The sequence below is a fragment of the Petaurus breviceps genome, unplaced genomic scaffold (assembly GCF_028583685.1).
Source record: "Petaurus breviceps papuanus isolate PSGF00001 unplaced genomic scaffold, PetGlider_PUasm1.0 99, whole genome shotgun sequence".
NCBI classification, from domain to species: domain Eukaryota; kingdom Metazoa; phylum Chordata; class Mammalia; order Diprotodontia; family Petauridae; genus Petaurus; species Petaurus breviceps.
Window position 1 is genome coordinate 12,552,028 of NW_027187465.1, and position 18,139 is coordinate 12,570,166.

The 18,139-nt window shown below is 41.9% G+C and overlaps 1 protein-coding gene across 1 annotated transcript in view; it reads right to left on the reverse strand.

Annotated features, from left to right (window-relative positions):
• CCDC60 (coiled-coil domain containing 60) overlaps positions 1-18,139 on the reverse strand; it is a 219,047-nt gene that overhangs the window by 105,627 nt on the left and 95,281 nt on the right. The window contains exons 2-3 of the mRNA XM_069081446.1: positions 12,565-12,636; positions 3,746-3,825 (exon numbers count right to left, since the gene is read on the reverse strand). Coding sequence (XP_068937547.1) covers positions 3,746-3,825; positions 12,565-12,636 — 152 coding nt within the window. The remainder of the gene's footprint in view (positions 1-3,745; positions 3,826-12,564; positions 12,637-18,139) is intronic.

The following is an 18,139-nucleotide window of genomic DNA, read 5'->3' on the forward strand; positions in this document are numbered from 1 at the left end:
CCATAGTCCCCCACCTCTTCAAAGAAGGATCCCTTTGTAATTTTCAATCTCTCCCTATGCACTGGTATTTCCTGAAGCCTGTATCTTGCTCAGTTGGAAATGCAGCAGCCCCTCAGAAGCTTTACAATTTCCTGCTCTAGTTTTAGACCTGGTTTGCTCCCTATATGGGCAGCCCTCTGCTTCCCCAGGGACTTGCCATATTGGCACTAGACTTTCTTAGAGAAGGAAATGGCAAATCACTCCAATAGCTTGAACACTGTTCCGGGTTCTCCAAACTCCAGAACTCAAGGAATCCACCAACTTTAAGAGCAGGAATTATAGGCCCTTGCATTCCTGAAAACCCTGCACCTGATTCTGCCTTCCTGCCAAGCTACCATCCTAAATCTCTCTTCCAATTATAGACAAACTTCTTGAAATAACTGCTGTAGTTGCCTCTAGTCCCTCAACTCTCACACTTCTCAACCCCTTGTGGTCTAGCATCTGTTTTAATCACTCAACTGCAACTTCTCTCTCCAAGGTTATCAAAGACTGAACAGTTGCTATATGTTTCCTTGCCCCCAAGGGTAACAGTATAAGAAATAGTGCAAAAATGTACATTCATTGGCTGGGGTGGAGAACTTTCAGCCTCGAGGCCACACATAGCCTCCTAGGTCTTCAAGTGAAGCCCTTTGACAGAATCCAAACTTTACAGAACAAATTTGTTTGGACTTAGTCAATGGGCTGCACTTGAGGACCTAGAGGGCCATGTTTGGCTTCGAGGCTTCAGGAATAACCAAGATAAATATTTTAACAACATTTTTTCCCCACAACACAAATAATTTTTGCCATATGAATGAAAAACAAATCTAATTTTGTTCATTTTTGAAGAGGGAATAGAAATTGCTGGAAATAATCTGTTCTTGGTCAAACTGAATTTTACAGATGTGGAAACTGAGGAAGACAGGTTTAAGTGACTTGTCCAGGTTCTCATAACTGGTAAGTGTCAGAGGCTGAATTTGAACTCGTGTCTTTTTGTCCAGCACTCTTTCCACTGAGTCACTTAGCCAGGCATTGTACTGCAAAAGGATGATCTCCTTTGAGCAACTTGCAGGTCACCAAAACCCTGAGATGTTTTCCCTTTTCTAATTTCCTTTTTATCCTTCATTCTTTCCTTCCTTCCCTCCCTTCTTCCCTCCTTCCCTCCCTTCCTTCCCTCCCTGCCTCCTCCCTTCCCTTCCTGCCTCCCTCCTTCCCTCCCTCTTTCCTCCCTCCCTCTCTCCCTCCTTCCCTCCTTCCTTCCTTCCTTCCTTCCTTCCTTCCTTCCTTCCTTCCTTCCTTCCTTCCTTCCTTCCTTCCTTCCTTCCTTCCTTCCTTCCTTCCTTCCCTTCCTAACTACCCATGCCTTATCTTGTGCTCCTGTAGTTGATTTTTAGAGAAGGAAATGGCAAACCACTCCAATATCTTTGACAAGAAAACCCGAAATGAGGTCATGAAGAATCAGACATGATTGAAACGACACAACAACAACAAATTATTATTATTATTATTGAATAGCACCATTCATATAAAGATCTTATAAAAGCCATAGATCTGGAGCTGGAATGAATCTCAGAGGTCATCTGGTTAAGGCCACTGATTTTTTTTCTTTTTGGAGGGGGTAGGCAGGGCAATTGGGTTTAAGTGACTTGCCCAAGATCACATGTAAGTGTTAAGTGTCTGAGGTCAGATTTGAACTCAGGTCCTCCTGACTCCAGGGCCAGTGCTCTATTCACTGCGCCACCTAGCTGCCCCAAGCCTATTGACTTTATGGGTGTGGAAACTGATTCCCAGGGCACTTGAAGGACCTGTTAAGGTCACACAGGTAGTAGACATTAGATACAGGATTTGAACCCAGGCAAGCACAGGGAACTGTTAGAGAGAGATCTCAGGGGTCCTCCAGTTCACCTCCCCTCATTTTTCAGGGTTATTCATTATTGTCCATAGATGTCATTCTCTTGTCTTTACAGAAAATCGGGACATTTGACCTTCCCCAATTCAGTGAGGCTTCCTTCATTCTTCATGATCTTTCAGATATCACTGACAGTGATGGGACAATCATGTCTCCTAGATTTTTCAGGATCTTGAGATGGCAGCTAGGTGGTGCTCTCAGTAAAACAATGGACATGGATATAGTTCTGAGTTCAAATCCTGTCTCAAGGAATTTATTAGTTGTGTGACACCAGAGAAGTCACTTAACCTCTCTCAGACTCAATTTTTTCATCTCTAAAATGAGGATAATAATAGTGCCTGCCTTCCTGGGATGTTGTGAGCATATAACCAGATATTTGTAAAGAATTTTGCAAATTTTTAATAATAACAATGATTTATGTAGTTCATAGGATCATCCACTAGGTGACGCCATAGTGTATAAGGCACCAGACCTTAAATCAGGAAGATTCTTCTTCCTGAGTTCAAATCCAGCCTCAATCACTTACTAGCTGTATGACCCGGCGCAAGTAACTTCATGCTGTTTGCTTTAGTTCCTCATCTGTAAAATGGGCTGGAGAAGGCAATGACAAAGCCCTCCAGTATCTTTGCCAAGAAAACCCCAAATGGGGTCATGATGAGTTGAACACAACAATAAGAAAGAACAACTGTTCATAGGGTTACAGATATAGTGCTTGAAGAGACCTTAAAAGTCATTAAGCAAAACCTCTGCATTTTACACATAAGGAACCTGAGGCCCAGAATGGTTAAATGACTAACCCAGGTCACTTACTAGGGCAGTTAGGTGTCCTCTTCCCACCTCCCTCCTTGTGATGGATAGCAACTCTATCAGTCATTTTCATTTTGTCCTTACTAATCCAAAAATAATTCTCTTTGGCAGAAAAATAGAAGCCAAACATCATGGGCAAGCTCCCAAAATAAGGTGGGCAGCTCCACCTTATCTACAATCCATCAACATCATCACCACCACCATCAAAACCATTATCATCACCATCATTCCCCCCCACTACCACCACCGTCATCATCACCACCACCACCACCATCATCATCATCATCATCACCATCATCCTCCTCCTCCTCTCCATCATTCCTCTCCCTCCAAGCTCCATCTCTTTCCCTTGATGTTGCAGAACCCATCCTTTAATTTCCTTAGATTTCTCTGACATCCTCTGACATCATTCTGGGTTTCCTTATTAGACTGTGCCATGCATGCCTTTTTATTCACCTTCTGTTACCTCTTATTGCTTCCATCTTCAGTCCATGTCTTCAAAAATGTATGTAGGACCTTAGCTTTAGGGAAAAGTTAATATATCTCCTTTCTTTCAGTAGAGAAGTGGGGGTATAGGGGTTCAGGCATGGTAATCATGTTAGTCAATTTTGCTTAAATGTGTTTATTACAAGGGTAATCTAATTGGGTTCTTGGTCAAGAGGGTAAATCTGGACATTACTGATGTAAAGATAAAAGGCAGTAATAAAACATTAATTTTTAGAAAATTAAAAATAAATGTTGTTGGGGCGGCCAGGTAGCACAGCGAGTAAGAGCACCGGCTCCAGTGTTGGGATGACCTGGAGATCGAATCCTGGGCTCAGACACTTAGCACCCACCCAGAAACACCTGGCTGTGTAACCTTGAGCAAGTTACTTAACCCCGATTGCTTAAAAAAAAAATGTTGTTTTGATGAATCAATCATTTTAAGAACATCCATCCAGTGCTCACCATCTGCCAGGCATTATACTTGCCCTCAAGGCACATGCACACCACCACCCTGAGTTCTCTTACCGGCTATGTAGGAGGTCCCTCTTGAGGTTCGTGATTTCCTTCTCCATATACCTAAAGTTCTGCCCAGGTCCCGGACCACCCTAATAGGAAACCATCAGAATGAAAAAGAAAAAAATGGCATCCATGTAAGTTTATCAGCTGGATCCAGATTGTCACTGTCTCTTAGATTCTAGATTTAAAACAGTGTAAAAGACTCAAATCCTTTGTTATGCCTTCATAGATTCTTGCTCCACCCCTCCCCCATGTCTATCCAAATGTTAAATTAGACTCTACACCAATGGTCCCTATTGGGTTGATTGAACTTTCATGGAGATCTCAAAGTCTCCTCTTGTCAGTTACATAGCTCCCTTCATCTGAAACAGGATCAGAGGCAGAGGCAGAAGGGACCCCAGAAACCATCAAATCCAATGTCCTTATTTACATATGAGAAAAGTGAGACCCAGATATGGGACATTACTCGATCAAGGTCACACAGGAAGTATCAGAGGAAAGGATTTGAACCCAGTTACAAGGAGACTGTTAATAATGTCCCTCAGAGACCATTTAGTCCAATCCTCCTCATTTGGCAGGTGGGTAAAATGAGGCCCAGAGGAGAGAAATTACTTGCCCAAGGTCGAAAGAGCTGTTTTATGGTCTCTCTGCTAAGCAATGTTGCTTGTCCCTCTGTTACACGGTCTGTTGCCAACTGGGAGGGAGTTGGGCATATCGAATAAGTGGAGGCAGCCTTGGTGAAGCAGACAGAGCAGTGGACGTGGGATCAGAGGAGCTCTGCCACCTACTACCTGTATGGCCTTGGCCAAGTCACTTGACTTCTTGGCCTCAGTTTCATTATCTTTAGATATGAGAGAGCTGGACAAGAACTTTTGTTTGTTAAGAACTTAGTTCTCTGTGTCAGGCACTGTGTTAGGCACCAGGGATTCAAAGACAAACACAAACAAATACAACTCCAAGGAACGTCTCTCATATCAGGGAAGATGTGATAGACTCTAGGTAGAAGCATATTCAAAACAAGTGCATCCGATATGTAGTTAGTCAACAAGCAATCAATCAAAATTTATTAAGCACCCCACTATGTGCCAAGTGCCGTGCTGGGATACAGGAAAAGGCAAAAAGGAACCCCTTTGCCCTCAAGGTGCTACAGTCTAATGGCAGAGACATACAGAAACATATACAGTCTTGTATATTTATACATGTATGTATACATACATATATCTATATAGATGGATACGATTATAGATGAGAGGTCCTGGGGAGGTGTGTGTGTGTGTGTGTGTGTGTGTGTGTGTGTGTGTGTGTGTGTGTGTGTGTGTGTGTGTACTGCAGAAGGTAAGGTTTGAATTGAACCTTGAAGGAAACCAGGAAAGTAGAGGCAGAGGTGAGTAGGGAGAGAATTCCAGGCATGGAAGTAGCTAGTGAAAATGCAGTCAGAACATAGGATATTGTGTTTGAGGAACAGCAACCATGCCAGTGTCACTGGATTGCAAAGTATGTGGAGGTGAATAAAATAGAAGACCAGCAAAGTGGTAAGGGAATAGGCTGTCAAGGCCTTTACATGCTAAAAAGAGGAGTTTTGATTCTGGAGGTAATAGGGAACCATTGTGGTTTATTGAGTTGGGGATGGAGGGGCATAGTCAGAACTGAGTGGAGTGGAGGATGGATTAAAGTGGAAAGAAACTTGAGGCTGAAAGGCCAATTATGAAGCTATTGATCCAGACCAAGTGAGAAGTGATTAGGGTTTGATTAGGGCATCCTATACTAGGATATATGTGGAATAGTGAAGGTTGAACTGATAAGATTTTATAGTAGACTGGATGTGTGGTGAGAGTGCAGGGGAGGAGGCAAGGAAGAAACACTGAGGTTTTCTAGGTGACTGGGAGGAGGGTGATGATATCCTCAACAAGAATAGCAAGCTTATAAAGAGGGAAGTATTTGGGAGGGAAAAGATGAATTCTGTTTTGGAAATGTCGAGTTTGAGAAGCCAAATTGGGAATTCAATTTGAGATGTCCAAAGGCACTTAATGGTATGGAAGTAGGGTTCAGGAGGGAGACTAAGGCTCTAATTGGCATCTCTTTGGAGATGAGAGCTGGTGAGATCGCTAAGGGGGAGGACTTCGAGAGAGAAGAGGAAAATCTCCAGGACGGAGCTTTGGGAGCTACCCCCAGTGAGTGGGCATGACCCATCAGAAGATTCAGAAAAGGAGATCAAGACATAGTTAGACAAGTAGAGTGAGAACAAGAAGATGGCAATGTCATGAAAATTTAGAGAAGAGAGACTTTATAAGAGGGTTATGGACAGTGTCAAAAGCTGCAGAGAGGTTATTAAAAATGAGCATTGAGAAAAGGCCATTAGACTTGGCTGATTGGTAAGTTTGGAGATTACCATTTCAATTGAATGATGATCTTGGTTGAATGATATACACAATAAATTAGGATAGGGTTAGGACCTGTGCATTCATTGGTACAGGGAACTTCCAGGTGAGGAAACTCCCTCTACCAAAGCAGGTGGTCCACGTTCTCTGCAACTCAGAGCTTCAGCTAAGAGTTTTGGAGAATTTCTTAGAGCACTGAGATGTTAAGTTACCTGCCCAAGGTCACACAGCCATTCTGTATCAGTGGTGGGACTTGAACCTAGCTTTTCCTGGCTTCCGGGTTAGCTCTCTCTCAATTACATCATGCAGAATAATTGTAGATGACTTCTAGAGCCCTTTCAGGCTCTAGGTTTGTGACCCTGTGGTACTATGAAACTGCACTCAAAGTGTGCTTCTGATACATCCTGGCTGTGTTGTCATGAGCATCACTCAACCTCTCTGTGCCTCAGTTCCTCCTTTCTAAAAATGGAATAATAATGCCTGGTCTATGTACTTCACAGGATTGTTGTGAAACCCAAGGCAAATAATGTAGGTGAAGCACTTTGCAAACCATAAGAGACTATAGAGATGGCATGGCAGGAAGGGAGAGGGAGAGGGAGAGGGAGAGGGAGAGAGAGAGAGAGAGAGAGAGAGAGAGAGAGAGAGGAAGGGAGGGAGGAAAGGAGGGAGGGAGGAGGCCTTTGGAGTCAGGAAGACTTGGGTCTAAGGCCTGACTCTGGTGCCAGCTGCTGTGTGACCCTGGACAAATCACTTATCTTCACAGAGCTCTAGGCAGCTCTTTAAGAATGTAAGTTGCCAGGAGGACATTGTACACAGTGACAGCAATATCATGTGATGGTCAACTATGATAGACTTAGCTCTGCAGCAATACAAGGATCCAAGATAATTCCAAAAGACTCATGATGGAAAATATTATCCACATTCAGAGAAAGAACTATGGAATCTGAATGCAGATCAAAGCATGCTATTTTAACTTTTTTCTTTCTTGTGGTTTTCCCCTTTCATTCTAATTCTTTTTTCACGACATGATTAATGTGGAAATATAGTTAACATGATTGTACAAGTATAGCCTATATCAGATTGCCTTTGGTCTTGAGGAGGGGGGTCTCTGATGGAGGGAGAAAAATTTGGAATTCAAAATCTTATAAAAATAAATGTGAAAACTATCTTTACATGTAATTGGAAAAAATAAAATATTATTAAGTAGAAAAAACAAAAAGCAAAAAAAGAGAAGGAAATCTTAAGCAATAAAGAAATATAGAATGATTAGAACATAAAAAAATGTAAGTTGCAGGACAGCAGTTTGCTTTAGTAGCAGGGATTTCTCCACTGAAAATTGCCCACAACAATGGCTTCACAAGCCTGGCACCTCCTATCTCCCTCTCCCCCCAGAAAAGGTGTCTTGCAAATGTCCCTTGTTATTCTGATGATGTCTCTCAGTTCACCCAGAGGCATTTCCAGTGGGGTAGGAGCATGGTTGGGCAGAGCATCCACTCCTGCTCTGCTCAGAGGCTTCTTTACTGTCCATGCCCCTCCTCACCTGTATCTCAGGGCAGATTTTCTGATGGTGATGCTCACTTATTGGACTGGCAGAGATCAATGAGACTTAATTGGCCGTTATCTTTTGATAATAAAAGGAATTTTTTCAGTTCCATATTTTCAGGAACTATTCTCTAGATTTTCTTTCCTCTAAACTAATTCCTCTATAATGAGACTTAACTGGATGATTTTTTAATAAAGAGAAATGCCATGAATTAAATGTTATGAATGTTTATTAGTAGAGAGCAGAGTAAAGAAAGTCACTATTCAAAGCGGGAGGGCTGGTGAGATGCTACTGAGAGCTGTGAACTACAAGTCTGGGGAGAGCCAGACTTGGATCTCCTGTGGCTACATTGATTTTTAAGGAGGTGCTATGGGTGTGAGATGTTTACTATACTGTCAGCCTTAGTTGATGGCAGCTAGGTGGCATGGGTGGGGGGTGTGCTAGACCTGGCATCAGGAAGACAAGTTCAAATCCAGCCTCAGATACTTACTAGCTAAATGACTTAACCTATCTCTGCCTCATTTTCCTCATCTGTAAAATGAAGGGGTTGGAATCAATGACCTCTAAAGTCCTCTATAGCTTTTAATCTAGGATTCAATGTGTTGGTTAATTATACCAAATTGCCTTCCTGCCCTTCCCACCTTTCTCTTTTTTATATTTTATTAAAGGTTATCTTTTAATGCATGGAGATGAATGGGTGAGGGAGGCGTTGGAACATAGGTGAAGATAAAGGTGAAATAGAAACAAAAAATTTCAATAAAATTGAAATGGTTTTAAAAAAGCAAAATATTAATTCATGTTTTTAAAGCGAGAGGGTCATATGTACAGCTCTGGGTCTTTTGAGTGGAAAATGGCAGTAAGACCCTAAAAGCTGAAGGTTGATCCTGTGATTTCTGTGAGGACATTCAACCTCTCCTGTCCTCAGTTTCCTTATCTTCAAAAGTTGGCCTAAGATTCCTTATAGCTCCAAATCCTTTGATATTCTCTGGAAACTCACAAAATTATGATAAACTCTTAAGCTTTGGTAGATTCTGGCAATGGTTTAAGGGGAGCTGAGTGTATGTGGCAGTTCTGTGTTACAAATGGATTTGTACGGATCATCTTTGACTTTAGATCAAATATTCAGGGAGCTAGAAATCAGTAATTCCATGCTTTCCTGTGGATCAAGCATGATGAGATAATTGGGTAAGTTCCTTCAGAGTATGTCTATAGTTCAAAAGGATAGGGATCCTAAAATTCTCCTAGGCATAGCACACTGGAATGTTGGATCTAGAATCAGGAAGACCTAGATTCAAATCTTATTTTTTAAATTTGCTACCGTGTTTCCCCGATAATAAGACCCATCCTGAAAATAAGCCCTCCCCTTACTGTGTAAGATTCCTCTAAAATAAGCCCTCCCCCGAAAATAAGCCCTATTGAGATTGCTACTGTGGTGAAGGTGCACCGTGTTCCCCCCCACCAGGTGAAACGCACGCCATGCTCCGAGCTGCATCCAATCAGAGCTGCAGCAGTGAGCGTGTCATCCTGTTCTTCCCCAGTGATTTGCTTATTGAATAAAGGTACATTTTTTTGTTCACATTTACCTGTTTATTAAAATTGCTGTCAATGTTCATTAAAATAAGCCCTCCCCTGAAAATAAGCCCTCTGGTGTTTTTCTGTCCAAAAAAATAATAAGACAGTGTCTTATTATCGGGGAAACACGGTAGCTATATGACCTTGACCTCCATGGCCTCCCTGAGTTTTAAGAAGCTCTGTAAGGCTTATTTACTAAGATATGCATGGGTTGTGATCTGTACCTATGGAGAAAGTTCTCCTACCTGTGGATTTACAGATTTCTTGACATATTCATTGTCTCTGTGCCTGCAATTATAACTCTCTTTTCTATGGCACTTTGTGGCATGACAAAACCCTCTTCTTCATGACAACCCTGTGAGGTAGGTTTACAAGCATCATTCTACCCATTCTCAGGGATGAGGAAGTGGAGGGGTGAAATTGCTTGCCCAGAGGATCATATAGCTAGTAAATGCTAGAGACAGAACTTAAAACCCAGAACTTTTTCTACTACTACCTATATGGATAACTATAGCTAGGTAGATGGATGGATGGATAGATACATGAATGGATGGATGGAGAGACAACTGGGTGATTATCTACCTATAAGTCAATATAAAGATAATTAACTAGCTAGTAGGATGGATAGATGATGGATGGATTTGGGAGGGGGTGGGAGAGAGAGAGGAACTTTTATTAAGTACAGTTGGTTGCTCAATGGTTAGAGTTCTGGGCTTGGAATCAGAAAGGTTCAAATCCAGCCTCAGATACTTGAAGAAGTTAGTTTACTTCAGTGTCCTCAATTATAAAATGGAGATAATAATAACAGCACCTATCTCATAGGGTTGTTACAAAGATTAAATGAGGTAATATTTGTTAAACACTTAGCACAGTGCCTGGCCCGCAGTATAGGCTATATAAATGCTAGCTTGTTGTATTGTTTAGTAATTTGCTGACTCTTTCTGGCCCTGTTTGAGGTTCTCTCAGCAAAGATTCTGGAGAGCTTTGCCATTTCCTTCTCCAGATCATTTTACAGGTGAAGAAACTGAGACAAATGGGGTTAAATGACTTGCCCAGGGTCACTCAACTAGTAAGTGTCTGAGGCTGGATTTGAACTCAGTGAGATGAGTCTTCCTGACTCCAGACCCAGCGCTCTGTGCACTATGGCACCACCTAGCTGCTCTACATGGTGGCTGCTTCATTATCATTACCACCATTATGTGCCAGGAGCTGTCCCGGGAGCTAGAATAACCATAATGAGAATGACAGTCTAACACTACTGAAGAGGCACAGATGAGTCACTTCCATCTAAGCACTTTAAGAACAGTATTTTGATAAGGGTGTGCATTAAAAAACATGGTAGAGCATTCCTCCCAAATGGGCTAAACTTGCGCTCCCCACGGCAGTTCTCCGAGATGTGACTTCGATAGTCTGGTCTTAGAGTGGTATCTGAGACCCACTGAGGCTGCATGGATTATCTGGGGGCGGGGCAGGTCCCACAACCAGGGAGGGTCAGAAGAAGGCTTTGAGCCCATGTCTCCCTGGTTCCCAGTCCTGTTCCTTGGGCCACGTACGATGCCTCTCTGGCGCTACCACAAATCTTATGGTGAAGATGTGACTATTGTTAGCTTTTTCCAATTTGCACAGACATGGATGTAAAACTCAAGGCAGGGCTGCTTTACAAAACCATTTAAGTGACCATAAAATTAACTTTAAAACAGGACATACTGCTCATTTTATTCTCATAGATTGAGTCCAGGAAAACCCAAAGCTCCAGATGCTTTCTCCTCTTACTCTGCTCCTGACTTTGTGGAACCAGAAGCCCATCCCCCCTTTAACCCCCTTTTATGTGTTGTCTTCTATTAGGATGTAAGCTCCTTGAGGGCAGGGATGGTCTTTATTTTTGCTTACATTTGTATCTCTAGTGCTTAGCACATAGGAGCCACTTAATTATTGCTTGTTGTCTCTCCTCGAAACAAGAGAGGTAGTTTAAAAAAACAAACAAACTGTAGAATGGGCTTGAGATGAAATTGGGAAATTAGTGAAGCTTGCCTTCCTAGACTATATTTGTATGTCAGAATTTGTGTTTATACAGTGCTTTGATTTTAATTTTTAGCTGTGATTCTCCAAGTAAAGGGAAGTTCTCATGAAGGGACTTTCTCTACCAAAGCAGATGGGCATCTGCTCTGCCGATGAGTAGATGCCTGGGCACTCAGTGATGTTCCCAAGGTCACAAAGCCTATCTCTGTCAGAGGTGGTACTAAAACCCAGGTATCCCTGACCCCAAGGTCAGTTTTCTGTTAATGCTGCTTCTCTCTGCTTTTAATATACCTTCTAATTTTTTTTCCTTAAAGCAACCCTCTCAGGTGCATTGGATCCTACATTTAGAACTGAAAGGAACCTTAGAAGTCATAGAATCCAACTCCCTCATTTCACACATGAGGAAACTGAGGCAGGCAGAAGTTAAGTGAGTTTCTCAGGGTCACACAACTAGTGTCTGAGGCCAAATTTGAACTCATGTCTCCAGGTCCTGGGCTCTATCCATTAGGATACCCAGCTTTCTTCAAATATCTGAAGGACGGTTACCTGGAAGAGGGATTAGTCTTGTTCTGCTTAGCTGCAGAGGGCAGAACCAAGTGCAATGCATGGAAGTCGTAAAGAAGAAAATTTCAGTTTGATGTTAGGAACAACTTCTTAGTGATGGGAGCTGTCCAACACTATAAGGGGCTACCTTGGAAGCGGTGAGCTCTCTGTCCCTGAAGGAGGCCACTCGAAGGCTAAGTGACTAGCTAGGCTAGGTTGGGTATGTGGTAGAGGGGATTCTTGCTCAAGTATGGGTTGAACTAGATGGACTTTGAAGTCCTTTTCTGTGCTGAGATTCTGGGATTCTATGAATACATTAGTGGGTTGTAATGACAAAACACCCTCCCAGGTATCACACTTACTTTTTTCCTCTTCAATTCAGTTCAATTCAGTTAACTCAACTCACTGCAGTCCTATATCTGTCATGTACTACCTGGGTGACCTTAGGAAAATCACTTAACATCTCTGGGCTTCAGTTCTTCATATTTTAAAATAAAGGATCTTCCAGGGCCAAATCCTATGACTCTATTTTTACCTTTTCCTACAAGAACAGAAATCACACTAGCTCTGAGTCCTGGGGTGGGAGCATTCTCCCCAAGAGGAGCCCCAAAGGAAATCCTTAGAAATTCTGACATGCCACATTGTGAAGAATGGATCTGTTATGGGGGCTCCAGGGAAGGCAGGTTTCAATGGACCCCTAAGCCCTGACACAACTCCATGAACAGGTCTATGGATTTCAATAAAAGACCCAAAGAAATGCTTCTTTGGCTTACCTTTGTAATTTTGTTAGTCTTTGCTTTTTCCACATACTTTGGACTTATAGCGGAGCTTTCATTCTTGGTATCCTGGAAAGAAAATAAGATGCATAAGCAGCTGTCTTGGCCATGGCTAGTATTCCAGTGATTGAGTCAGAGAAGGGGTTTTGAAAGTCATCAAATCAATTTAGTCCAATACAACCCAACTCAACTCAACCCAGTAAGTCCTCACTAAGCCCCTCATACATTAGTGTTGGTCCCAGCTTGGGCAGTCAAAGATGAAAGTGAGAGTGTTTCTGCCCTCAGAGAGCACCCATTCCACCCAGGAGATACAATATGCACATTGATAAATAAATACAAAAGTAATTTTTAGGAGGTTTAGAGTACTGAGGACTTGGGGGGGTGTCAAAAAAGGCCTGTGTAGGTAGTAGTACCTGAGCTGTGCTTTGAAGGAAGGTAAGGACTCTAGAAGGTCTATGTGAAGGGAGAGAACATTCCAGATACAGGAAAAAGCTTATGCAGATGCATAGAGGTAGAGGATGGAATGATATATATGGGGAGTAGCTAGCAATACAAAATAAAGCTGGAAAGGTAGGTGTGGGAGCCAGATTGAGGAGGGCTTTCAATGTCAGGCTTAGGATTTTGTATTTTATGGTAGAGCTAATTCTTGTTGTTCAGTCGTTTCTCACTCTTTGTGACCCCTGTTGGGGGTTTTCTTGGCTGAGATACTAGAATAGTTTGCCATTTCCTTCTCCAGATCATTTGACAGATGAGGAAACTGAGGCACACAGGATGAAGTGACTTGTTCAGGGTCATATGCTTAATAAGTGTCTAAGGCTGGATTTGAACTCAGGTCTTTTTGACTGCAGGTCTGGTGCTCTATCTACTGGACAACCTAGCTTCTACTACAGGGAGCCAAGGAAGATTATTCTCTTTCACTTCAATCAGAAGACCTCAAATCCAACTTTCTGCAGGAGCTCCCCTTCTCTCCTTGCTAGTTATCTTCTCCCTAAGATATCTTTCACTAGTATTTTTTCTACTATCTCCCCCCTACCCCATTTAGAACATCTATATTTTGTATATATATATTTGTATATACTTGTTTGTATGTTATTTCCCCAATTAGATTGTGAGCTCCTTGAGGTCAGGGACTGACTGCCTTTCCCTTTCTTTGCATGCCCAGTCCTTGTCAAGGTTCCCAGTACACAGTAGGTACTTAATGCTTTTTTGTACTGACTTGTATATGTAGATAGCAGGAAATGTCTATTGGTCCTGAGGAAATATATCAGGGGAACACAGGTTTTCATGATTATCCATTGACTGAATTTAAATTCCAATCACCCCGTGCAAATCACTTGATCTCTTTGGGCCTCAGTTACTTTATCTGCAAAATGGGCACAGTACATGCACAGCCCACCTCACAGTATTGTGAGGGTTGGTTTTGAGGGCAGGATGGGCAAAAAGGCAATGGTAGGAGCAGAGGAGGATAGAAGGTCCCTTTCTACCCAGGTGGGCAAGGGGTTAAAAGCTGATAATGATGGGTTACCAAAATGTAAATTCACATTTGAGGATTTTCCTGAAATTGCTGCATATTGAACATTTGCATGTGTAAATTAAAAAAAACTAATATATTCCAATGAAGTTCTTGTTGTAGCCCAGAATTTGTTTGTTTTTTATAAATATTTCTGGCTCAGTCTTTTTTTTTTACCCAATAATATCCATCTCTATATTCCTTTGCTTTCCTTCCTCTCCTTTCTTCTTTTGTCCCTTCTCTGAAATCCCTTTTCAGCCCCCACCTCATATTCTGAGCCTTCTCTTCTAGCCTCTAGTTTCCCAGCCCCCTGACTTTATCCTCAGGGCTGGGAAGATCAGACTTATCCAAGCAGCTCTCCCTTTCCTCTCCTTTCTGTATAAAAGTCCCAAGCTACTTGGAAACAAGAGTTTCCATGAAGCCTTTCCTCTGCCCTCAAGAAGCTGCCTTCACACTGCAGGGACCATGGTGTCCCAGCAAGTGCTGGGTGTAAAGGATGAGTTGGCACACACCTCCCTTTCCTGCACTGTGCCTGGCCAGAATAAATTCTTACTGTTATACACAGTAGCATATTACATGTGTATATAATATGTATACACATTGTGTATATGTATGTACATATGTATATATACATATATGTGATATGTACATACACAGTAACATATTACACAGTAATATGGTCAATAGAAAGAACCAGCACCTCACAACACTGAAAATGATCATCATGCTCTTATAATGACCAAGCCTGGCCCTGAAGAATAGATGAGAAAAATATACCTCACTTTCTTCATCACAGAGGTGGGAGACTATGGGTATGGAATAGTACATTTACTGTTAGAATCAGTTGACGTGTTGATTAGTTCTGTTGATTTTCTGCCTTTTAAAAAATTCTTTGTTACAAGGCTAGGGGAAGCGAAGGAACATACTCAGAAATGAAGATGTGGTAAATACAAAAGATATCATCTTCTTCATTAGAATGTCAGCTCCTTGAGAGAAAAGACTGTTTTTCTCCTTTCTTTGAATTAGTACAGTGCCTAATACATAGTAGGGGCTTTAAAAAATTCTAGCTAGTTGATAATAAAAATGGAAACAAATGTTTGTTGATTGCTAATAGATTCTTATCATAACCCTCCAAGGATCATTGTTCTTGAGGCCCCCTGAAGATATCTCTGGTTATATCCCTCCTTCCCTGACCCTTCCTCATCCTATTGAGGTATTCGTCCCACCTTAGGGTGCCCTGGCTCATGAGGAAGCATGGAAAAACAGCTAGCATTTATATAGTGTTGTAAAGTTTATAAAGCATTTTACCAATATTATCTCCACTGTAAATATTACTTACAAATGTTAATCTCAAAACAACCCTGGGAGGTAAGTGTTATTATTATGTCCATTTTACAGATGAGAAAACTGAGTCAGGCAGTAGTTAAGTGATCTATATAGGGTCACACAACTGGTAAAAGTCTGAGGTGAGATTTGAACTCAGGTCTTCCTGACTCCAGGTCTGACACTCTATTCCACTGTGCCACCTACCTGTGCTGGTAAATGTTTAATAATCCTTTTCTTTGAGGAAAAAAAAATTAAGTATTCAAAATGCTTTTAAGGTTAATCTGCATTATTATTTCTTTCTTAAGTCTAATTTGTCTAATCCACAAAACAAACTAAATCCTGATTTGTAGGCCAATTTAATTGCTGATATATAAAAACTCACCCTTAAGATTTAACAACTGACTCTCCAAAAGATGGTTAGATCTGGCTCCAGAACATACCTTAAAACACCCTTCCGATCATCACAACCTAATATATATGCTATTAGAACGTGAACATACTGGGGCAGGAACTCTCTTGTTTTTTTATTTGTAGCTTAGCCTAGTTCTGGATTCTTAGTTATATGTATTTTCATTTATTCATTCATTTACTCATTCATTCATTCATTCATTCATTCATGCATTCATTCATCATTCAAGTCTAATGGGAAATTTAAGTGTTTTTGTATTTGTTCAAAAATACCTGCAAGTCTTTGGATGTTATCCATTTTCTGTGGCCGGTGAAATAAGGGCTGACACTTGAAACCTGATACCAATTGTGCATCAATGTGGAAGCTGGGCAACATGTCACCCACTTTTGGGGAACTCCAGACATGAGATGCACCTAAGGTTTATTCATATTTCCCTCAAGTTTTGCTCTGGAGTGGGGAAAATGAGCTAAAGAGACAATGATCTGCTTTGGGACCAGGCTACCAGAATTGGACCTGGTTTAATGTGACCTCAGAGTCTGTAGAAGGTAGGGCCAGGTCCTAGGCTATGGGTCTTGTCTGCATCCTCCATTGATGTATATCAATTTTTTTTCTATTCCTGCCTCTCCTGTGTGGCTCTTATGCATTTCTTGTCATATGTTCACCATGGGAAGGTACAGGGGTATGTGGGTGGGTGGGGAGGCCTTTTTTTTAGCTCTTTGGACCTTGAATGGATACCAACAGGTATAGGATGCCTGCCCTTCCTTCCCTCCCTCCCTCCCTCCCTCCTTCCTTCCTTCCTTCCTTCCCTTTCTTTCTTTTTCCCTCCCCTTTTCTTTCTCCCTCCCTCTCCCCTCTCTTCCTTCACCTTGTCCTTCTGTCTCCCTCCTCTTTCTCTCTTTTTCTCTGTCCCCTCTACCTCCCCCTTCTTCCTCTCCCCCTCCCTCCTCCTCTCTCATTATGATATTGGCCCATTCCCCTGCCCCCCCACAGTCATACATTTCTTCACTGATGTCCTTTGCATTGCTTCTACAGCACAATTCCCTATTTGTGATATTTCCAAGGCCAAACAACTATATCTCTATTAAATTCCATTTTGTAAATGGAAAAACAATGGCCTGGCCAACAGATGAGAATTTGTCGTGGCAGCCAGTGCCATTGTAGCTTTCTGTAGATTTTTTGCTAGTATTTCATACAAAAACTCTCCATCTCATCCTTTGATACTTAAACAAAATTGGGGGCATTTCTAGAATAAAATTAATATGGAAATTAATTCCCAGTGGATGATTCAGACTGATACAAACATCAGGGGAACAGCTGGGACCCTTCACTGAGTGCTATGTTGCTCAATATGAGAATGCAGAACACTTGGAAGGAGTTCATAGAAGACCAGCAAAAATGATTAGACAATTTCAGATGTATTGTGTGGAAATGGAAAGGAGCTTAACTATTCAGCACTACTGGGAGGGAGGGAAGGAGAAAGAGAGGGAAGGAAGGGCAGTACATGAAAAGAGTGTCCAGATAAATTATGGGGATGAACCAAGGTGGAAAAAATATGAGGGTAACAGTAGTAAAAGTTGCTGTTTTTCTGAGGTTCTGTGATCCCAAAGCACGTTGGGTATATTGTCTTGTTCATTCTCACCTTAGTCTTTCAATGTAGAATTGTGGGATTATAGATTATCGATTAAGTGGGACCTCATATGATATCTAGTCCTATCTACATTATCCCCCAAACAAGAAGTTATCCAGTTCCAGAATCAAGACTTCCAGAGATGGGGAACACACTATCAATCTAAGGTGTTGATTCCCAGGCTTGTAGATTTAGAATTGGAAGGGACCTCAGAAGTTATTTAGTCCAACTTAGTCATTTTACAGGTGAGGAGACTGAGGCCCAGAGATGTTAAGTGATGTGCTCAAGGTCACACAGGTAGACAGTGACAGAGCTGTGATCTCAGCCCAGGTCCTCTGACTACAAATCTTTACACTTTTAATAATAATAACAATAATACCAACTAGCACTTTAAGGTATGCAAAGAGCTCTGTATACATTATGTCATCTGATCCTCTGTAAGGGTTATGGGATTTAAAGATCTTCCATGCCCCATTGGACGTGCTGACGTAGCAGGAAGGGGCGAAGCAAGAGAAAGCGAAAGCCAGAGAAAGCGAAAGCCAGAGAAAGCGAAAGCCAAGCTAGCGTTCCTGCAGTGGCTGGCGGTGGTGGTGACGGTGGCGGCAGCAGCAGAGGCAGCACGAAGCCCTTTTTGAGTTAGGACTGCTAAGGACTTTCTGCTAAGGACTCCTGCTGAGGACTGCCAGGGGCCGGAGCTGCT